The 23597-nt window shown below is 33.1% G+C and overlaps 1 protein-coding gene and 1 pseudogene across 3 annotated transcripts; both read right to left on the bottom strand.

The window, feature by feature from the left end:
• Positions 1 to 1389: 1389 nt before the first annotated feature.
• Positions 1390 to 3039, bottom strand: LOC114722075 (ethylene-responsive transcription factor ERF110-like; annotated as a pseudogene).
• Positions 3040 to 13754: 10715 nt separating this feature from the next.
• On the bottom strand, positions 13755 to 22263 carry LOC114722076 (5-formyltetrahydrofolate cyclo-ligase-like protein COG0212). Of its 3 annotated transcripts, XR_003738130.1 has the most exons (8): positions 21836 to 22263; positions 21171 to 21261; positions 20156 to 20382; positions 19704 to 19779; positions 18850 to 18975; positions 17912 to 18070; positions 14225 to 14310; positions 13755 to 13976 (listed from the first exon to the last, which is right to left on the bottom strand). XR_003738130.1 is itself a non-coding variant. In XM_028908001.1 (7 exons), the coding sequence occupies exons 1-6, from the start codon at positions 22247 to 22249 to the stop codon at positions 17922 to 17924; spliced, it is 1083 nt and encodes a 360-aa protein (XP_028763834.1). In that variant the 5' UTR covers positions 22250 to 22263; the 3' UTR covers positions 13755 to 13976; positions 17912 to 17921. The 3 variants fall into 3 exon arrangements, 2 of the variants coding, with proteins under 2 accessions (XP_028763834.1, XP_028763833.1); XM_028908001.1 differs by lacking the exon at positions 14225 to 14310; XM_028908000.1 differs by lacking the exons at positions 13755 to 13976; positions 14225 to 14310 and having other exon boundaries at positions 17690 to 18070.
• Positions 22264 to 23597: the final 1334 nt, after the last annotated feature.

Here is a 23597-nt window from a genome sequence, read left to right as displayed (position 1 = left end):
GGAGACTCTGTGCATCTTGACTTGATCTTTTAATTCGTGTGTCAATGTATATATATGGGGTCACATCTTCATATTCCTTACAAATCATAAGTATTTTTTTTTATTTTTCTCACAAATAAAGATTTTTAAAAAAAAAAATACGCCATAATTAGAGACTTGTGGGAGACAAATTAAATGATGGTCATGGACGTTAAGTTGAAAGTTGAGCCATCCACACCATAATTCCACAGAATTTTAACAAGTGACTAGAAAGTGAAACAAAGGGAGATGTCGGCACACTTCTGTCCTTTTTTTTTTTTTTGGGTTTGGATGTCTGATGAGAGAACTTGAAATCATACGAATGTTTTATTTCTATCGGATTACCAAAGGAACCACAAGATATCATGTGTGAAGGTAAGTATAACTATATATTCTATTTTTGATCTATCTCTCATCCAAAAGAAATAATAATATGAACTTAAAATTGTTAGCATTAGGTCTATGTAAACACATCAGAAAAAGTATAGAGAGTGCTTCTTTTAGAAGCTATTTGGGTAATCTCAAAAATACTTTTTATAAATTGAGACAAATTCCTTTATATATTTATCGTATATCATAAAAGTACTTTTAAAATTATGATTTTGTTTCTATCAAATACCCCCTTAATTTGGACTATTCAAATTGATTTTAAATGGTAATAGTTCAAATTCAGGAAGTGTTTGGCAACAATGAAAAAGTACTTTTCTGTAAAACGAGACAAATTTCTCTAAATATTTACTCTGTATACCGTAAAAGTACTTTTAAAACCATAGTTTAGTTTCTATTCAAATATCCTCCCAATTTAATTGGTTTTTACATTTTAAATAAGATTTTTATTTTAAGTGATACAAAGATAATATTTGAACAGATAGTTCTAAAAAAATAAATTTAATATTAAAAAATTTTAAATTAAAAATTTTAAATCTTAAACATTCAAACCATCTTTTGAACTTTTCAAATTTCATTGGAGCAATGAGGACTGCAGATCTATCTTGTACTAAGAATAAACTAATCCTGAATTATAAACTAATTGCCGCTTTGCCTTTATCTCTTTTCTCTTTATCCTCCCTCATCCTTTAATTGTTCCCTCCTCTTTTATCATCTTCTTAATATACCATTCATTGGAACGCAAACAAGAATCAAATTTAATTCCATCAGCTGCATGCAGATTCAGCAACTTTTCTCATCTTTAAATAAAATTAACAATAAAATTGAAATTGAAATTGAAATACTCCTTTTCTTTGCAATACACTGCATATTGTAAAGACAATAAATAACGTCTTTGAATAAAAAGAAATTTTTTAGCAGATCTACTGTATCAAATTTGTATAGACCGAATTAACTATAAATAAATATAAACATATGGAGACCAACAATTTCTGGTATGGACACTCTTTTTTTTTTTTTTGTTTAAATGACTAACGTATGGTTGTTGTATATGCTTATACATCTATTCATAGTCAATTTAGTCAACAAAATACTTTGACACCAAATTTATTTCAAGAATTCTCTTCACCTGGACGGCGGAGGATAGTTGCCGGTGTCTGACCATGTTGACGTAGGAAAATACGAGGTGTCTCCGCCCTGAGTCTGGTTTCCCGGTGGTCGGAAATAGCCTATTTGCTGACCGGAAGGTAGGGGAAATGAAGCAGGGGATAACTGACTAGAAGGTGAAAATGTAGTGGGAGATGAAGATGACGACAATGATGATGGTGAAAACAACGAAGAAGACGATTGAAGAGCACTCAATTGAGAATTGTAGAGCCATTGCTGCACCAAAACCCGGCGTATCTGCTGCGGCGGCTGTGGTTGCCGTTGACCTTGGAAGTCGCCGGAACTCTGGAGCATCTGGGAGTAATTCCAATAGTCTCTGACCAAATCAGAGGGCCCCTGAAAAGACGACGCCTGCATGAACGGAAGCGCCGCCGGGGACTGCTGAAGGACGTGGGTGGTGGCAGGAAAATTTTGAACGGGCACCGGAACTGCTCTGACGTTTTCCGGAAAGTTCAGTTTGGCTCTGCTACCCCTGAACCTCAATGCGGCTTCGTCATAAGCTCTCGCGGCCGCCTCCGCCGTGTCGAACGTGCCAAGCCAGACCCTTGCCGCCTTGTGGGGGTCGCGAATCTCCGCTGCCCACTTACCCCAAGGCCTCTGCCTCACCCCTCTGTACTCCTCCTCCTCTCCCCTGTTTCTTCATAGGAAACAGTTTCACTCGACGGCATCACCGGTAAGGCCGAAGTAGCCACCACCGGTGCGTCAGTTGCAGTGATATTCGAAGCTTCCACCTCCGTCACTGCTAATCAAAGACAAATATAACTCACACATACACACTCTTCTTTATGCTTAGAAAAACGCCGTTAACTCACTCATACAAATTCTTCATGGTTAGAAAATGGCACTACATTTATATCTTTATCGTATGAAGCTCGTACAGAATCTGTTCGGTGCAATATTCAGGTGAAAAAGTTCTGTCTGATACATGCAATATAATTCATATTGAACTATTCTCTAGGTTACTAAGTAAGATCAAAGTGCGAATAGGTTCAAACAAAACCATTTGTTGTATTTGATTAGACATGTGAAGTGAGAATCAAGTTAACTAATTGCACCTGTTGATGCAGACTCGTTCTGTGATGATGCAGCGAAGTCACCAATGGCGGCTTTGAATGCGGCTTCTTCTTCTTCCTGACGGCCTCTTTTCTGACCTAGCCATGAACCAGAGGCAGAGCCCATAAGAGGACCTGAGGAAGATGAAGAAGGAGACAGACGAGGAGATGAAACATGACCAAAAGGTGACATCATAGGAAAACCACTTATTCCTTGGAGCCATTCATTAGTGTCTCTGTGTCCAGATGAACCTGATGACACCACATGCGTAAGCGCCGAAACCATTGCCGACAACTCTCCGGCTCTGCCATACTCTGACATCACAGGCTCCACGGATTCAGCTATTGTCGTCGTTACAGCCGCCTCTTCAGCTCCGTTAAACCCTGCCGACTGGGACTGCCGGTTGTGAGTACTTCCCTCCGCCGCCGCCGCGTTCTGACGTGGACCTCACGAGCTCCCCTGATCGCCGATGGTGCGCCACCGTGAGCAAGCATATGTAAATACCGCTTCTTCAAAAGGGAAAAGGAAGATGTACCCAGGATTTATTTCGCCGATTCCTGAGGACCCTTTTGGTGATTTTCTTAGAAACCGAAGGGTTATATAAGGTTGGTTAGAGAGATCAAACGGGAACGGATCGCCATTAAAATAGAACTCGCAGGCACAAACACCCCACTTCCTTTTTACATGCATGCACGATGGACACCTCCTTTCTAATAAAATTCTTCTTTTTGATATTTGAATTCTTCCAAGAAATAATAAAATCTGCTAGTATAAATATAATGGAAATACTGAATTAAATACCCTATAATTGATTTACCTAAAAATAAGAAATACTCTGAAAATGAGAGGGGAAATTACATTTTAATACTCAGACTCGAACAAAGTTCAAAATTAAATAGACAATGATAAAGACGATACATTTCTGAAAGATTAAAACATACCGTCAAATTTTAAGGATTTCTTTCATGTCTTTCAGAAAATTTATTATTTTATCCAGACATACCGTCGGCACAAAAGTTACTGTACATTATACATTTGGAGATGAATCAATAAAAAGAAAAAAAAAACCTAACTCTTATATGGTCGTATATTTTTTTAAATTTATCATTACTTTTTTTTTTTGCAAACCTAAGTTTATTATTACTGAAATGTTAACATAAGTACAAAATTTTTGAAAACATTACATAATCTCGATGGCGAAGTTTATAAAATTTAGTATTCAATTTTTAAAAGGGATCGACATTAAGTATTCAGATAATAACTTTTACCCCAAAATATAATTATTATTCCTAGGGCATTCCGTGCAATTTTCATTAAGTATGGGTCATGGGACGTAATTGTCGCTTGAAATAGATAACGAAGTCATGTAACGGGCTGCCGCCTTTGTTAGGATGTTCACACATGGTGTGGGGCTAAAGGACTTTTGACTCAGATTTAATATTTTGGTGCCACGTGGGGGCAAGTTCTGATCCATTGGACCCCCCTGAACACGGTCGGCTCGTTTTGGGATGAAACAAAGTTCATCTTTGAATTGAACTCTTTAATTTGCGCAGCTGAGCTATCTGCTATCTGCCCATAACAAGTCAAAAATTACATTTTTAATTACATTTAGCCTCCTCCGGGTGGCCAATTTGGATTGCTTCATTTTTTTATTTTGGAAACGTGGCATCTTTGTGCACACTAACGAATAAAGGTATTTTGAAAAAAAATATATTTTTGCATATTTATTATCTCCAATTAATTTTATTATCAACGGGGTTCAGTTAACTATCTCTCTCACAAAAAGTGATCAAGGTAATTGAGAGAGGGAAGCAAGCAGTTTTACCAAAATTTGGATGTGCTGCAGATTAGGTAACATGCATGAATCCTAGTTTTATGTTCTATTTTTTTATAAGTTATTAGATCAAAATTTAGAAAAGAAAAGTAGCATTCTTGGATTCATAGTATAATAGTAGTATATAATTAACCAAACTATGGGAGATTTTTTTAAAATATAATTTCCCAGTTAAATATGCAAAGAAAGAAAAATTAAAACGGAAGGTGCTTGTCTTCGAAACGAAAGAATGTGTGATGGTATATGGTCAAACCACGTCTCTCTCTCTCTCTCTCTCTCTCTGAAATCAGAGAATTGAAGCCAAATATTATATGAATCCGAACTTCATCAGCAGGGCATCATTTAAATTTAATTAACTTTAATTTCTGAACAAAAAAACTTTAGATTTAATTTGCGCGTGTGTTCATAAGGACACTAGCTTCCTAATTAATTAGGATTATTGGGAGATATATTCGCAGGTAAATATTTTGTTACCCAATCTGCTCCCACAAACTGAGTCATAAGTTAAAGGAGAAAATATTTCCCTATAAAATAATAAATAGATAAATAAATGCAAGACGTGTCTATATATTCACCAATAAAATGAAGGGGATATTTTCAAATTGAAGATATCCAAATACAGGGATAACGCTGTTCGTACCGAATTTTCATTAGGTTTGTTTATTGTTTGACCTAATTAATCGTAGGCGTTTACCCTAATTAATATTGAACTGATTAATCAGCTAAAGTTTTTTTTTTTTCCGCACGCTTTTCTTCTTTTTTTTTTGGGTTTATTTTTGCGCGTCTTTTCTTTTTAGATGCTAACATTATATATAGCTGGTAAGACTTCATTTAAACCATTTTTGTTTTCTTGAGAAGAAAAAAATGCATCAATTGTCCTGATTTATAAATACAAGACAATTGTTTTTTTTAAAAAAATAATTCAACTTTCTCAACAATCTTAATGCAATTTATTTATTTTAAAGTAGATGGTGATTAGAATTTTTTTTGAAATATAATAATCGAGAGAGAAGGGAAGTTGACAACCACATTGTTGAGCTTAATGCAGAAGGAAATAAAATAAAATTAGTTTCTCTGTACTGTTGCATACATGTATTCGATATGGATTAATGATAAAAAGAGGCTTGGTAAGGCTTTGTCCTCGAGATTTCTAGATTTTAACTCAAATAGCTTCGATTCATCAGCTTATAAGGATGCATGCTTTTACCATTTTAATGAAACTAGAGATTTTAATGAATGAATGAATAATATAATATAGATACATGATTTTACCAACAAAAAAAGCTATTAGGTTTTCTTTTCTTTTTTTAATGAGAATGAAAAATATCAACATCGATTTGTGTCACATAGGCAACATGTTCACGTTAAGCAATTATGGCATGCCTAGCTAGAACCTTGTTTTTTAAAAATAAAACCATTTTTTACGATCAATTTCTATGATTCAACTAACTAATAAGTTATTAGCTAGATCTGAAAAACTTAATAAATGTTCAACGATGAAATATAAGTGCCTACGTGTAATCATGACAAAGATGCGATAAAATCCTATATGTAATCATAAGAAATTATGAACATCTCAATTAATCAAATTAAAGCGCTTCATAAAATCATCCCAACAAATAACTTTCAAAGAATAGGAATAATGATATTATACATGGATAAAGATATATATATATATATATATATTATATTTCTTTTTTATACCCGAGAAACGCGCATTCATTATTTTAGACGAAAATACTGTTAATTGTTTGCAAAAATTTACCAGTTGTGTTCTTGGAGTATCATGAAATGCACAAAATAGTATATATTCATAATTATTGGATTAGTACAGGGCTTACATAGAAATAATAACTTATGTAACTTTTCAATTTTTTGTGTTCGATAAAGTTTTTTCATATTTCATTTTAAATATCTGGCCATTATATTGACGCATGACCTACTACTTAAGTCTAGTTTTAAAAATTCAATAAATTAGGTAGAGGGTAATAAGAATTGACTCAATCTAAAATAGGCGCTTGAAACTTACCCTTACCATCAATTTAATACTCCTCGATCCTTATTATAAGACCCAATTTGACTTTTTATTGGTCCTAATTATAAGACCCAATCCATTTTGGTCTCTTATATTTATGCATTTTTTTCCAAGATAATCCTTCTAATAATGATAGTTTTAGTAGAATATGACTCAATTATAAATAACCAACTTAACTTACTTCCTTAATCTCCTCAAATAGTCAATTGGGTCTTATAATTAGGACCGGAATAGTATCATGTTAGAGTTACCTATTTTCTGTTCATTTATTTATACCCTAGTTGTAGCATTCGATTTGACTTCACCTATCATGGCTGTGTGTTACAGTGGTCTTATATGCTTAATATTTTGTATGCTAGATAGGATTGGTCATCGCCTCATTATGGTCAAAATGTAATAAAAATGACCGACTCAACCTAATTAACGTTAACAGAACAATTAACGAAAAGTGTGTGTGTGTGGTATGAACATCATGAAATTGCTGCCGGCAAACAAACAAAACATGCACAAAATGATTTTTCTAATCATGTTTAAAACTTTTAATTACTGAAGCCAGTAATTTTCCTAAAAATTGATTTGGGGAGGAATTATGAACCCTAGGTGACAAATATTAATTTGGCTATATACAGCTCAAAAAGCAGCAAAATAGTCGGCACAACAACCAAAGCCCTCTCATTATCACTGCTTTTTTGTTACATTTTTTCGATGTTATGTTGACACACAAACCGCCCTAGTCAATGCCACGAAGACACAGCAATTGGTATGGTGACCCCTGACCTTTTCATTAGAATTATTCATAAATAATTAATTTAAAATATGTCAAACAAATTTTTCAAATGAAATAGTTCATAAGCCAATGCTTTCGTGCTTTCATTATCATTATTAGCTGGACCAGTGCATCACTGAAAAATATTTCGATTTTTTTTGTTCATATTTTAAAATATCCTTTCTTAATTCTTTTTTAGAATGAATTTATTTCGATTTTATACTTTTTCCATAAAATATAACAATAACAACATTACGTCCTGAGGATTAAAATACAACCTCAAATTTAAAACAGTTTGTTGTCCTTCTCTCTCTGCATTAAACCAAATCTAATGTATAATTGCTTGCATTATTCATCTAATTACTTGATACAAATTTTACTGCATGTTGAATGTATTTTCATATAACTTATAAATAATCATTTTTATATATATTCCTTATGTGTATATTAACAAATTTTTGTACTTACGCGCAAACTTTTAATTTGACTGCGACAAGTAACGTGTCTCTTTCACACCGCAGCTCTCACAGCTTGCCAAATGTTAATTTGAAAAGAATTGCATGTTTTACTCCTCGGTCCTTAATATAGGACCCATTTAACTAATTTGATAGATTAAGGAAGTTAGGTAAGTTAGTTAATTATAAATTGTGACATGTTTTTCCTAAAATACCATAATCATCTTTCTTAATACCCCTCTCTCTACTTGATTAGTTGATGGAGTATCCATAGGGGTAATTGTGATAAATATGAGAAAAGTCTTATATTTAGGACCAAAACCAACTTAGCAATTGGGTCCTATTTAAGGACCTACTATATTTTTCCGAATACTATAAAATATTGATTAATTTCCTTTACAGCAGCGAGCACGTGTAAAAATATGAAGGGAATGATGAGGGATGGACACGTGTGGCCCAGAGCTTCGCTTTCACACCGCCGCACAAAGCGAAATCGCGGGGGAATTAAAACACGTTATGCAAGGGAATGGATAAGTGTGCGGCCATATTAGGTGGACAAAATCTATAAATAATCTTCAGATGTGATCAAAAGAACCGTCCTTTTGACTATCTGTGGTTTTTTTCCATTTTGAAAACAAACTTTTTAACAATGATCAAATTTTAAAAATTTAAGAATCAGATAAGAAAATTTCAAGTTTTTTCTAAAAAAATTCTTTTGAGTTTTTCTTTTAATTATACACACGACTTTGTCTTTTTTTTTTTTTAACGGAAGATCCGTGTGACTCTTTTTTTTCTTTCAAGAGAGGTCAGGACGGGCTGCAAAGAATAAGTGCAGCTTTAATTTTGAGAAGTAAAAGGGTATTCATGCAGTTCTAACAAAAATCCGGAGAACGTCCGTGCAGTTTACTCTTATTTTTATTTAAAATATTGTGATGATTTATAATTAAGTGTTAAAAACCTTCAGCTATGATTACTTGAAATTATGAGTTTGTTCAAGTCAGATAATAATCCTATTGAAAAACTTGAACACAACTTCAATTTAATTTGTAGAAATAATTACTTTTCTAAAATCTTCAAATTCATTAAATTTGGGTCCTTGTATGTAATTTGCCCTGAAGATCTAAAACTTTTAAGGCGCGTGCTTTTTCTTTCTTTTTTTTTTTTGTGGGGGGGGGGTTTAATTGGACACGTAAGTATTAAATTGTGTTATAATTTCATGGATATATTGGAATCTTTTCCATAGCTGAGTGGATCAAGCGTAAAAAGAAGAGAACAAATTAAGAAGCACGCTTGTGGAATGAATATAAAATGAGTATGTGATTAATGGGAGTGAGTGTGACACCAACGTAGTTGTTACACCCACCAATTCTATGCATTAATTGTACCTTTGAATTAAGTGGTAAGAAATTAAATCCCTCCTCATTAGTGGGAAAGATTGTGATGATGAAATCTTTGATCCGTTAGTTCAGTATGTGATCATTCACATCAACTTTAATTTCCTCTCAGCTTCACTTAATTACTCTCATTTCTGATCCATGTGACCGCACCAAGTCAATTATTTGCTTAATTAATTTTCATTAGTCAATATTAGTGTTATCGCGTGCTTTAATAATCATACATTCGTAATAATGAAACGAAATATTGAACCTTGGGATGACATAATTGGAAAACACAAAAGGCACACGTGGTCGGACAACAGTGAATTAAAATTAATGATTAAAAAAATAAATAAAAAGGCGGAGATGGATAAACAAAAACATGGATCTTGATCTTAAAGAGATAGACACATGAAAGAATATGTTCGTGTTCAGTTAATGATAGTACAGTGCGGGACCCAAAACCCGATTCAAAGTTATTAAACTTTATTAACTTTAAACAAACGTGCAGTATGAACACTGAGTGACTCGTGAGTCATGACAAGGAAAATTAACAAACGCAAATAATTGAAATTGAAATTGAAATTTACACCTCAACAAGTTTATATATACTCCTCCTGTCCTAAATACAAAATTTAATTCTTGAGTTGGTTTTGATCCTAAATATAAAACTCATTTTTCATATTTATTAATTTTTTTAAATTACCTCTGTTGATACTCTCTCAACTATATCAAGTAGAAGAGGGAGATAAGGTATTAAGAAAAATGATTATGGTGTTTTAGAAATTTTTTTTACTTTTCTTATAATTAACTAATTTACCTAACTTTTTTAATCTAATCAAATTAATTAAATGGATTTTATATTAAGAATCAGAGGAGTATATATATATATTGACCTCTGCAAGGTCAAAAACTGGCATCCTCGTATTACTTTTAGCTAGCTCTAGGACCTTAACGCCCCTCGTACTCAAAAATTCGAAGCCCGTACATGCTGGTTTGATAAACTAGTTACCTCTTCTTGAATTTTATAAAAACATATTAATTATTACATGTTCTTAAAAAATTATTAATTTAATGTGATGCATGATTTCGTTTCAATCATTTATAACCCAATTTCTCAAACTAAAGCTGTTGGGGCATGCCGACAAGTCATGCAAATTAAAATCTTAAAGTAGCGTACACGTGGTAAAGGACTATTCATTTTTTAATATATTTTTGAACATTGAGATTATTTTCTATAATTAACTATTTATAAATAATGTGCAAACTGAGTCCGGATTAGGTTCTGTGTCTCTCTTTATGATACCAGTAGCACGAGTATTATTTTTTAGTACACATGCATGTGTGTGTATACTCTATATACTTTTCGTACTGTTGGATTTAAAATTTAAAGTTTTCAATTTAAAATTTTATTCAAATCAATATTCTCCAATAAAAAATTTTATATCAGGTTATTATTTTAAACATGTATTGCATGTGAAATAATATGATTTAATTAAGTTATGGAAATTAGTGATGCATTTGCTATTGATGTCAGCAATATTTTAAAAATATTTCCGGCAGATATTTTTATTCTTTAATTTTATGTATTGCAATTTTGAAAAAATTGCAGAAAAGTCCCATTCATAAAAAAAATTTACTTGAAAGGACTTGAATTGAGCTAGTACAACTCATGCTCAGCGGGCGTGACTTTTATTTAGTTACGTGTAACATATCTTTAATTACATGCAAATGTCTTTTATTCTATCCAGTTAATGATCTATTGTACATAACCAAAAAAATTCGAACCTGCTAAAAATACGTTTTACTTGGATGTTTAAATAAATTTTAGATACTTGGTAATAAGTATTCTTTTAATCTTATTTATAAGTCACTTCTAATATGTTTTACACAGACAAAAAAAAACCTTAAACTTTATTAACTTTCATTTAAAATTTAATAACTTTTTAATTTTATCCCTATCTAATATATATTATATCTCATGTAAATAAAGCCAATATAATAATAAATGAAAGGTAAAAATGTATATCCACATAAAAATTTCTTGCAGTGCCCTATAAATAAAACTAGAAGAGTAATTCAATAGAGGATTTTAAAAAAAATTTCTATAAAATTTTTTATCATTCTTATTTATACACGTGTCGGAAAACGTTTAACAAATCTGATCGGTAATAGTATTAAATATTATATACTGTATGGGAAAAAAAAAACGATGGATTTAGATTACAGGGGCATGAGTTGAGCGGCAATTGTTGTTGAGTGGGGTAATTGTATTTCAAGTATTATTATTATTATTATACTACTAAAAGACAAGATAAATTTTCAAGGAAGGATCCTACTATCCTACTACTAAAAGACAAGATAAAACAATTAATTAATGACTAATGGGTCCCTAAGTGCGTGAAGGATGATCCAGTTTTCGATCCTGATAAGTTCTGCGATATGCCATTTTTGTTTGGATTCGGCTGGGAAATAAAAGTACCCAAATCCGGCACAATAAATATAAAAATAAAAATCAAGCACATTGTTCACGGCAATCATTTTTTTGCCCTTTAAGAGTAGTTATCCCATGACACATCAGATTTCAAGCAAGTGATCCATATATATGTATCCGATTTTAAAAACACATTATTTAGGGAAAAAAATCTTTTGATAGATCAAATGAGATCAAATTTTAGAAACCAAAACTAAAATAAAGCCAAATTTTAAGAACTAGATATAGTATTAACTCTAATTAAATTATTTCACAATTTTTTTAAGTACCCATAACTCATTTGGATATAATCAAAAATGTTTCTGACCTCAAAAGTTAACATGCTATCAATGATTATATAAAGATAACATCATTTGAGATATTAATGGGTCCCTTAATAGGCGGAGGAGCCAATTTTGATCTCATGACTTTTTGTATTAATTAATTTTTTAAAATATAAGTTAATTATTTATAATTAATACCCAGAGAAAATAACTGTCATTTAATGATTAAAATTTGACATGCAAAGAAAAATAATCTTTTGATTTCTTTAACTCAGTCCCTAAATTTTAAAGTTACTTTCTCTCTATCCATCTAAAATTAACTATTTTTGTATCTTTAGGTGGTATTAGTTAGAGAGAAATTAAATAAAGGTAAAGACTGGGTTTTGCATCATTAGGGTCTGCAAGAAAGCTATGGAATGAGCCAAGCGTGCACAAAACAAAGCAAATAGGAGGGTACTTGCAAGTATCTTCTATCCACGCACACATTTATAATTATCAAAGGACTGTGATCTGGTCACGCTTGAATATTTAATAATATAATAATAATAATAATATCAATCTCTGTTCAATCGAACCAGCCAACACTTTCCAAACCCTAAACCTAGACTTTGATTTCATTCTAATCTGATTTCCCTTTAAATCTTTACCTGGAAGAAAGCCGATTCCTTCCTTCTCAAAAGTGTAAAGTAGTGGGAACGGTTCCATGAATTGAAACTCCTCTTTCCAAATCAATACGTCAATGTCGTTATCATCCTTCGATTTCCAGAATATTTTGAGTTTGTTAGCTTCCGTGTACTAATTAATCTCTCATGTTTAATTAAAGGCTGGCTGTTCTATGTGGATTAAGTTTAATTTGTAAAAATGTGTTCTTGAAACTTGCTCCGAAAAACAAATTAGAGGGTAAAGAATTCCTGATGTTGCATAGAACAGACAAAACAGGGCCAAATTCTTTACTTGATGAGACAAAAAAGCAGACCAAACCTTGCTTGTTTCAATTTAAATTAAACGAAGGAGGAGACAGAAAGAAAAAGATTGGAGACAAAAAGATATTTATAATCCCGGAAGCACGCTTGGCTCGGACAAGAAAAAAGCAGTAGTAGTTTGCGATTTGGGGAATATAAAATATTAATTCCTCAAATCAAATTGTGGTTTAATTGAATTAATTAAATTAGTGGAATAAAATATAAAACCTGTATTCAACTTTGTCCAAACAATTAGTTGGACTCTGTGCAACTCTCTCTTTATTTATTTTCGCAATATTTCTTCATGTTTCTAAATACAAAAAAGAATATGTCCAGGTGCAGTCTTTGGACCAAGTATGCTTGTCACATGGGTACGAGGTAGGTTTTGTACTTAATTTCCATGAAGAAATGTGTCAAGCAGCCGATTTTTTAGACTAAGTGGCTTAAAGATTAAGTCCAGATTAGACAGGGCGGCGGCGTAATTAATGCTAATTAGAAGCTGGCTTGGCAAATACTATCTTGACCAGAGATTAACTTGAGAGCAGAGGATTAATCTCATCTTAATCAAGATCAGAGATAATCCTTGCAATTTTCGTAATCCTACAATCAGAACGGAAACAAATTAGATTCTTTATAGTTACTATTCATAATCAGATTTTTTTTTCCTTGTTTTCAAAACTAGGCAAAAATCAATAAGGAGATCAAGGTGAAGATGATTTTGGAATGAAATGTGAACAAGAAAGAGATCAAAAGGGCTTCTAGATGAAGAATACTTCAGAGGAAAGCAGATTCTGCACTAACTTTCTATTTGAATTTATTGCCAAATCCTGTGGCTTTTAGTAAAAGGAAAACACTGGAAAGTATGAAATTAGGAGGGAAAAAAAGAAGGTAATATGATGAATTATTTTTGTGTTTTCAGTTCAAACGATAAGCATGATTAAGAATAAGATAATATAAAGTATAACTAGGCATTCAACGTATTGATTTCAAATATGTTAAATTACAAGTACATCAAAATTCTCCAAAATACTTGTATTCCTAGATCAATATACGAATATTACATACATAGAAAGGTATCTCTTACCTTGTTAAGGAGAGAAACAGATTCCCCATCAATGGACCAACCAAATCGACCTAATAGCACACTCTTTGAGATTCTTTATTACCTAAATAAGAAGGAACAAACAAACACAGGGAAAAGGTTATGATACGTGAAAAAGAAGGGCGGCTACTTCAGTCTGCATCCTGCATCATGAAAGCTCCACTAACGATTTATTTGGAGTGGAGAGAGGGAAGAGGGAATTCCGCAAATTTTTTAAATCCACATACAAAAACACAAAACAAAAAAGAAGATAGCTAGTAGCAATCTGTAATGATAGCATAAGATCTGCACAGCTTAAATTGAAGACTTCACCATCATCATAGAGGATGCACGTCAATCACAGAGCCATGCGCAACCAAATCTTGTCTATTTTGACCTCTTCTTTATTTCCATGGTGACAACATATAACATATGGACATAAAAATTCAAGCAAATTAAATTTGAAGTATCTGTATAAAATTTTAAGTTTCACATAATAAATTGTGTCATTGCGTATCAAATTTTAATGTTTGATAGGCGTCAAAAACAGAGGCAATTCTTTTCTAACAGAGCTTCTGCTTCACAGCTTTCTGCATAAGATTCTTACAGAAGTATACATTCACTAATCAGACCATTGTTCAAAGGTCTTATCTTCTTTGCATACATATTTCCAATCTAAAATGTCGTCTCTTCTAATATCTAGTCATATTTGCGCCCGCTAATAATTCATTCATAAGCAAGGACCATTTCCAAGTAGATCTGGACTAATCAGATAGAGTAAAACTCATTACAAACGCACATAGAAGTAGGTCGGCCGAAATTTTTAGTGGACCTTGCCTCTAACTTGCTTACAGTAACATAACTATTCATCAATTTCATCTTCTTATCTTTTGGAGGATCGAGTCTGCATAATTGACCACATATATTTTGATTTTGCATCGCAAATGTCTAAAACTTTTTTAAGTCCTGTCTATTCAAGGATAACTTTAGCTAAACAAGATACCTATGACCTTATTTGAACTTAAAATCCTTATGACTTGTAACACAAGCAAAGCATCTCAAAGTCTTCCACAAATGAGCCTCCGGCACTAACTATAACTGGTATACACGGTTTCAGAAATAAAGTCCACTCACAGCCGATTAAGCCATAAAATATATTACAAATAATAAAGTCCATTAAGGAATATGCAGAATATGCACGCTGCGGTCATGAGCAGATTCAAAGGATCAACTTGTGCTACACTTTGCAGGAAAGGGCCCACTGAACAGCAGGTGGTTAATCAAGCTATAGAGCGGCCAGTATTAATCATAATACAATAACTTTTTTACTGAAAAGTACGATAGGCTGATCCTCTTTAATCTAATCCTCCTTTCAAGTAATGAGAATTTTTTTCTGTTATTAGTCCACAACGAAGTATTTGTCTCGGTTGTGATATTTCCCCTGTCAAACAAGATTATACCAGAAAAGTGCTCGAAGAACAATTGATTCCTTGAACTTACAGTATGAAAATCTTCACATGATTCTCATGCTAGCATCAACATCACATAATGTTAAAAGAAAAACCAAGTTGTCGTTGAGTTGACAAAATAAATCGTTACGCTGACCTCCAACTATTAGACGTCCCTATCGAATCTACTATTGCTTCGATATCTCTTCACAGAAAAAAGCAACAAAACTTTTCAGGTGGAGGGAAAAGAATAAAACCAGCAAGTTAAAAATTCAATGTATGACTCATAGTATTTGACTTCCAGACAAAAGCCATATCTCCCCACCTAGCATTCAAGTCTGGATCATTTACATTTAGAAAACAAATGCATATAACATATTCAGAGAAACAGGTTGGAAAAACAAAAAATTATGGGATTACAAATGAAACTTGAGTTCCTTACATAGTCACATTTTTCTGTATCACTCTTTTTTTTTAATATGTAAGAATGTAAAAGATCTAAGATGCGCCTCCCCCAAGAAGTTCAGAACGAAAATTGAGTCAGTTCTAGTCTTCTTCTCTAGCTCATGTCAAAAGCATCCACATCAACAAAACTAGTGTCATAATTACTATTCAGACACAAATATCAAAAGTCATTTTCCACAAAGAAAACAGTAATTATCTCTGGCACATTCCAAGCATTACGATCAGTCACAAGGTGAAAAGAAAGACCAGATATGATACGATCGTGTTAGGGGAGCCCCAGTGATAGTGAGAATCTAAACTGAAAGAACTAAAAGAAGAAAAATGAATCATCAGTCATCAGACTCTGATATCACGACTCCATGCTAAATATGGTTGGAGAGAAAGATGCCCACGAAAGGGGCATATTGATCTCTTTTGACCTATGTTACAGGTAACATATTTTGCACACAAATTGTGCCAATTATCTGATGATTCAACCAGCGGAGAAGGAAGGTTCAAATTTCACTACCATTTTTCACCAATGATAAACAGTTAGCTAATTTCGGTTTCAGGTTATTAAGAAGAAAGAAATGACCACTCACATTACCTTAAGAATGATTCACATCCAAAGTTTAACTTGTTGCTTTGACTCCCTCTGCCCAAGGGGAGGCCCATAAAATGTTGTTGGATAAGGCAATTATTTCAAACTTTGTGATTGCAATCTACTTGTTGTGCAGATGTGAAGATTTGGATCCTGATTTTTCTGTTCATAGATATTGTTTTTATGCTGTCCTGGCTCTGGTGGGTCAAGGTTTTCAAGGCCCAGTAGCATCCCCCGCAAACAGACTCGAATAATGATTAGAACACAAAGGTGCCCTAATACTCTTATAGTTCAGTCGTTTAATATGGCCTTTTACTAGCTCTGTTGACTGTTGCTGTTTCTTTATGCTGGCTTATTTTGTGTTCGGGGTATGGTTTTTGGTTCCGACATTAAAATGTTAGAAGAAAAAGTAAAATTAATTCGAATATTATAATACTAAAATTATGGATAGTGTGATTCACCATATTTTCTATATTGATGTTTGATGATAAATATATATTAAAGTTTAAATAAAATATAGAAGTATGATAAATGATACTCTTCTGGTTCTAAATATAAGACCCATTTTGTAGTATAATTTATATTAAAAAATGAGTCATCAGAGGACTAATAGATGTGGAGATATAATACAAGTGTTACATTTGCATTATTATTATTTTTGAATAAATGACTACATAAATATATAGAATTTAATTTGAATTTGTAATGCTTGTTCTTTGCATAATGCCACTTGGTATCATCTATTCATTTGACACAGCTACAGTGCTGATGTTAATACATGCTCTCTCTTGAATTAGTAGACATGATGGGGGGACCAATTTGCAAATACACACTTCCTTCTCCCCATCATAAGCAGGCCAGACTCAGGGTTGGCACAATGTACAACAAAATGGAAAAGATGTAGTTAAACTTGCACACAAAGCACATAGAAAACCCTGAATCAGCATTCAGATTTATGCGGAGACAGAGTGTGGTTGGCCAATGCCCATTTATACGCCTTTTTTACACATACACGCATGGCTTCTACGCCTAACATGGTTCGCCAAAATTGATGTTCAAGACAGAAAAATAAGGAAGCCATGTTTTTATCTAAAGGGAAAGACGTGACAATTTTGTGGTCCAGGATTTCTCGGTCATTGATACTAAAGAAACCAAGACCATTCAGTTTGTTATAAAAAGAAGACGCAAATTAATCAGTTACAATGGTAATGCACAAAAGTTAGTCGAAATAGAGTTAGCCAAAAAAGAAGTTGATGAATTAAGCTAGTCGAGCCGGATCTATGTAATAGAAATTCCAACGAAACATTTAACCAAAAAGAACAAAGATAAATTCCAATGAAACAATATTTTGACTCTTAAATATTGTATACTGCAAACATTTGTATGATTTGCAATTCTTTTTCCCTGTGGATTAGAATTCCAAAATATTGTAGCTCAAACATCAATAGCTCACATACAAGAGGAGATATTTTAAATTTGACTAACTGAACATATATTTACATCAATCCACCAATAAGAATAACTCACATATGCAGTGTTACCGCCTTCGTTGAGCCGTGGGAGGCAACTTCTCTGAGGGACCAGTAGGAAGTTTCTGATTAGTCTGTCGCTCGATCCTCCTCTTGAGCTCTCTAAGTATTCGAATTTGTCCAAGCTTTTCAGGAGATAATTTGTCCCAATAAATCCCTGTAGCCAAATATTTTTAGTTGGTCTTTTAACAATATCCCTAAACTGACATCAGAGTGGAGGGGGGGGGGGTTACACTGTTCACAGTTGGAAATAGTTCATACTTGCTGTAATATAAAATTAAAGAAACGGAAATGAAAGATTGCAATACAATAATAACTTACAACACATTATACATGCCATCATTAAATTTTGTTGAAATAACATAGATATTTAACTATTTTCAAAACTGATGGCGACTAGGTAGAATTCTCTTGAGCAAAAGTCAGTGAAGGCTTGTGCGTGTGTTTGGACAGACAGCTCGAGGACTTTGCTCTCCATTTTCAAGGAAGGTTGGCAATTTATTTAGAGTAAGTTTATATATGTTTTGAAAATAGAGAAGAGATTTATGTAATTGGTGTCTCTGTTCAAAATAAAATTCTTCTCTCATTGATATTGTACATTCAAGATTTCATTCTCCAGTATTCTTCCAGATGATCTTAACCTTGTGTTTCACATCCAAAAGCAAAAGAAGATAACAACATGGACTTCATCATAGATAGGCTTAACGGTCCATGCAAGTCCAAAAGTAATTCAGAATACGGAGTTGGAAAATTGAATGATATAAGGGAAAAAGTCAGGCGTGCCAGTTCATAAGTATCAGCGCTGCACTTTCCTCAGAAGGTATCTCGGTGATCTACAAGCAAAAGGCTCGTTCCTCACGTCAATTGAATTGTCACTAAAAAAAAACCCATAGTTTGATACTAATGAAAAAACAAAAAGTGCATAATCACACCAACCTTGAGGTTTCGGAATTGATGTGTTGGTGAAAATAACCTGTGTTGGAGTGCATATGATATCCACAGGTACATCATGGATTAACAGCTTTTCAACCGGAATATCATCCACCAATTGGCAATCATGCACTGCAATGGCACTTCTTGTATTACAATATAGGCTTTAATTAATGAGGGAAAAAAAAATAAAGTTTAATCATACAAAAACATAGCCGTGGTATTTTTGAAAAATAAGACAATGAAACAGACTAATCAAAGAGTCAATGCATTTCCTAAGCTTGTCACACCGGTCATATTTAGTACTCCCTCCGTTCCTTATTATAAGAGACATTTGATGCTTATGGCATGTTTCTATATATAAGAGACACTTACAAGTTGTCTCTACTTTTTTGTGTTGATTTATTATTTTACTCATATTTATTATCTCCAACTCACTCTCTCTCCCTCCCACTTCTCTTTCTTTTAATAATTTAATTGTTCTCTCTCATGCTCTCTTTCCTTATTAATGAGGGCATTTTTGAAAAAAATTATACTTTTTACACATTAATTGTTCTTAACTAATTTTAACTGTTTTTTTAATCAACGTACTTCGGTTATTTGTTTCTTATAATAAGGAACGGAGGGAGTAATAAAATGCTAGAGTATTGGGGTTATTAGATAAAAAAAAAATGTAAAGAGAGAGAACTGTAGTGTCAGCTTTTTTAATACAGAACTTAAATTTATGATAATATGCTCACTTGAAAAATAGAAAAGCAAAATTATAAATGGGTTGATCTAGCCACGGAAATTATGTCTAAAAAAAGTTTAAGCAGAAGAAAATCCTTTTGAATACAACAAGCAAAGTGATTAACACTCACCAGAAGTCACAACGGGTGTTGAATCATCAATAGCTCCCATATAACGCAGCATCCCATACTCAAGTTCTGCAAACCCCTGCATTTCACCCTTCTCAGTTGAGTTAAAGAGAAATACATGTTCAAGATCCAATATAATCGCATTTAAAAGGTCACTCATTAGCCAAATAAATTATACCCCATATCTTGTAGCTTCACCTCAAAAAGCATTTAGAATACCATCTATAGAATAACCTATAATACATTGAGAACTGATCAGCACCAACTTTGGTTTTTCTTCAAATTAGAGGAATGAACAGGCGTCCACACAGATGACTGATGCCAAAAAGAGTTCATATTTTGTAGGTAAGTCCAAACACTGAAGTCTGGAATCAATTACAATTTTACCTTCTTACACAAAGGCTAGTGTACAGGTGATATAAGTTATAAGAAAACCAAAGCATGTGCAACATTACCTCTCCCTTTCCCAATCGAGCCCCGGTTTTTGGGTCAACAGCGACTGATCCAATGACAATAAGATCTACCTTTAACTTTTCATCTAATCCAATTGGCTTCCCGTGCTTGGCAACCCCAACAGAGGTACAGGCTTCTTTGATGGCAGCCGGGGTCAACATATTAGATTCAAGAACAGAGAAAAATCCAGTCCTCAGCCGTGGCTGAGGAGTTAACAATTTCTTCCCATCTGCACAGGAAATGATAAAACAATTAAAATATTCTCATCACATTTAAAAAAGAACACGAATCATTGTCAAGATCCATCCAAGAAAAGGAAAGGTAAAAAGGTAAAACCGTTAAACCACCACCACTATGATCTCTGCCACTGCCACAACCATTACCAGAAACTACCCATTTAACTCTTGATACTATGCACAATATTAAAACTATTATTTATGATAAATCTTTCAAACAACACTGTAGTCCAAATTTAATTCAAGAGCACTAATAAATCCTCTGGCAATTGTTTGCTATAAGCCACAGTAGAGTGAATTAAAGACTTCAACTTCACCATGGATATTTCAACGGTAGTGATGTAATCATAAACATCTAGAAGACTAGACATTCCATAACACGAGATTATGGACCGCTAACTTGAACCTGCTCATCCTGGGAGAGCAGTCACATCGTTAAGCACAAAAATGAACTTAATTTGCCAATGGGAAGTCATTCAGAAAAGCATTCAGGACTCCAGATTTCATAGCCCTAAGATTAGGTGGGAAACAAACAAAGTTATGGGCAGATACTAACACCCCACTATTCTTCCTTCCAGCGTATTAAAAATTAGAATCTTCTATCAAAGTTTGCAGACCTCCTATCATTGGTTCGTTATTTTACACACACACACACGAGACATAGGACAAATGGAGAAATCTTAGCAGTGAAGTCAGCAGTTCATCAATCAAACAAGAAGACCCTCGAAAGCAAGCCATACCACCCAACACTCACACACAAATTACAAATAAAGTAGCTAACCTGAGAGAGTAAGAAATCTGACTTGCTTTTGAGGAGAATCTGGGTTAACCTTCACACATTGTGCATCACGAAACACATCGAGCTCCCTCATCTGCCAAAATCCACATCAAGCAACTCCACTTAAATTCTAACAACATCTATCAGCCAATAATCATTACCCAACCCCGTCAAACTATCCCCGCTTCCCCTCGTAAAAGGCAAATTCACTGTGAACTAAATTAGCTCTTGGTTCTTATAATCTTGCTCAACTTTAAATTTAGTCCATATTAATAGTTCGCAATTTAATCCTATGGCTTCGAAAGCTTGTATTTTAGTTCCTGGTGTCGAACCATTTTTGCTAAGTTGTTAAATTCTGCTGATTTGGACAACCATGAGCTATTTTAACACTTTCAATGTGCATGACTCCAGTCAATTCACCCAAATCATGGCACCATATGTCGCATTTGAGTGGATTTCAATTTAAATCATATTCTTGCACTTTTATCAATTTTGCAAGCAGAAAAAGTGTATATTAAAGTCATTGAAACGTATGGTTTAAAGCCAGGGGCAAATTGCAATCTTTCAAAAACAAATTAAAAATGGTGTGAAACTAGCCAGAATCTTCACCGTATTTTCTTCTCAGACAAACTCAAAGTAGATGCAGCATGCATGAAATGAGCGCTAACCTTGTAAGCAGCAACTGAAGCACCCACGAAATTGGGAATCCGATGGTGAACAGGTCGCGGGTTTTGGGCGAAGTTCTGGGCCTCCATTGTATCCCAAATTCTCTTTCGGATTACCCATTTCCAAGCTTTCGGGTCGTCTTCATTATGGCGGTCCATCTCTCTCCTGGAAGTCTCTGCCATGGTTTCCCGAGCCTCGGCGTCAAGGCGGAGCCTTTCGGCCTCAAAAGCAGCGTCGTCGAAAGCAGTGTTCTTGTGGGCTGAACTGCCTCTGCTGTTTTCCAGCTGGAAGAGCGTGCGAGAATTCTTTGAAGGAAAAGATGAAGAGAGAAAATGAAGTTGAGGAGTTTTATTCCAAAAAGAACTGCAATTCTTGAGCTTGAATGGGTAGTATAGTCGGACAGCGTATGAATCCATCGAACGAAGAACTCGGGTTTGAAAGAGAACTGGACAAATGTCTTTTTGGGTGCCAATTATCGTTAGTACTTTGCGGGAAATTACCGTTAGTTGCCAAATAAAAAATAAGTAAATATAAAACTTTTATATGGGACTCCTTAATCTTTTTAAATGAGACCTCTAGCTAATTTTTTTTTCGTTTCTTATTTTACTGAAATTACGAGCATCAATTTTTAATATTCTTAAAATCTAAATACAATTCTTAATGAAAACATTTTTTTAAAATTTATTAAAAACAAATTTTTATTTTTATTTTTGAAATTAAATCCTAAGGTTTTGAAAAGGCTAAAGTATACATTTAGTTTTTTAATTTTATATAAGGTTTTAATTTGGTTTGTTAACTTTAAAAAAGATATATTTAGTCCTTTAATCTAAAATTGGTAGAATTAAATGATGATTTTTTGTGACAATCATGATTGTTTTGAAAAATAAACTTAATATGCTAACATTTAGGCGTGTTTTATCGATATTTAAAATCTCAATATCGTCATTTTTTGTTGATAGTCGTGGGATAAAAGGATTAAAAGTATATTTTTTAAAGTTAAAAGACTAAATTAAAACTCTCTATAAAGTTAAATGACTAAATATATACTTTATTTTTTTGAAAAAAGTATAATTTATTAATTTATCATCAATTTCTAGCAAATTATATGTATAAATTTTTTAGAAAAATATAAATGCCCACGTGTTTTCTAGCAAAAAATCACAAAATTGTCCTATGTCTGAGGGGTAAAATAACAGGAGAATTACAATGAGGTCTCAAGCAAGCAAAACAATTAAAAAACAAGTCTCAGAAGTTGTCATTCTCACTATAGAACTTGTCATTATAGGTAGTTAAGGTTGTTATTAAGACTTTTTAGTAATTATTTTTCTTTTATGAGACTTAATTGTAATTCTCCCTAGAATAAAACAACCTTTTGGTGTTAATTTACTTGCCCTTGGACAAAGTACTGACAACTTTTCAATTGGGCACGAGAACACGATAACCAACCTATTCCATTTCATTTACTCTTTTTGTTCTTTATTATAAGAGATAAATAATCAAATCACGTTGATAAAAAAACAGTTAAAATTAGTTGAGAACAATTAATATGTAAAAAGTAAGTTTTTTCCAACAATGCCCCCATTAATAAGGAGAGAGAACAATTAAATTATTAAAAGAAAAAAAAATGGAAGGGAGAAAGAGTATGAGTTGGAGACAAAATAAATAGGGGTAAAATAGAAAATCAATACAAAAAAATAGAAACAACTTTTAAGTATTTCTTATATATAGAAACATGCTATAAGCATCAAATGACTTTTATAATAA

The sequence above is a fragment of the Neltuma alba genome, unplaced genomic scaffold (genome assembly GCF_004799145.2).
Source record: "Neltuma alba isolate B1F8T4 unplaced genomic scaffold, ASM479914v2 tig00012081_pilon, whole genome shotgun sequence".
NCBI lineage: Eukaryota > Viridiplantae > Streptophyta > Magnoliopsida > Fabales > Fabaceae > Neltuma > Neltuma alba.
The sequence above is the reverse complement of the archived record's forward strand: the minus strand, read 5'-3'. Positions and strand labels throughout refer to the sequence as shown.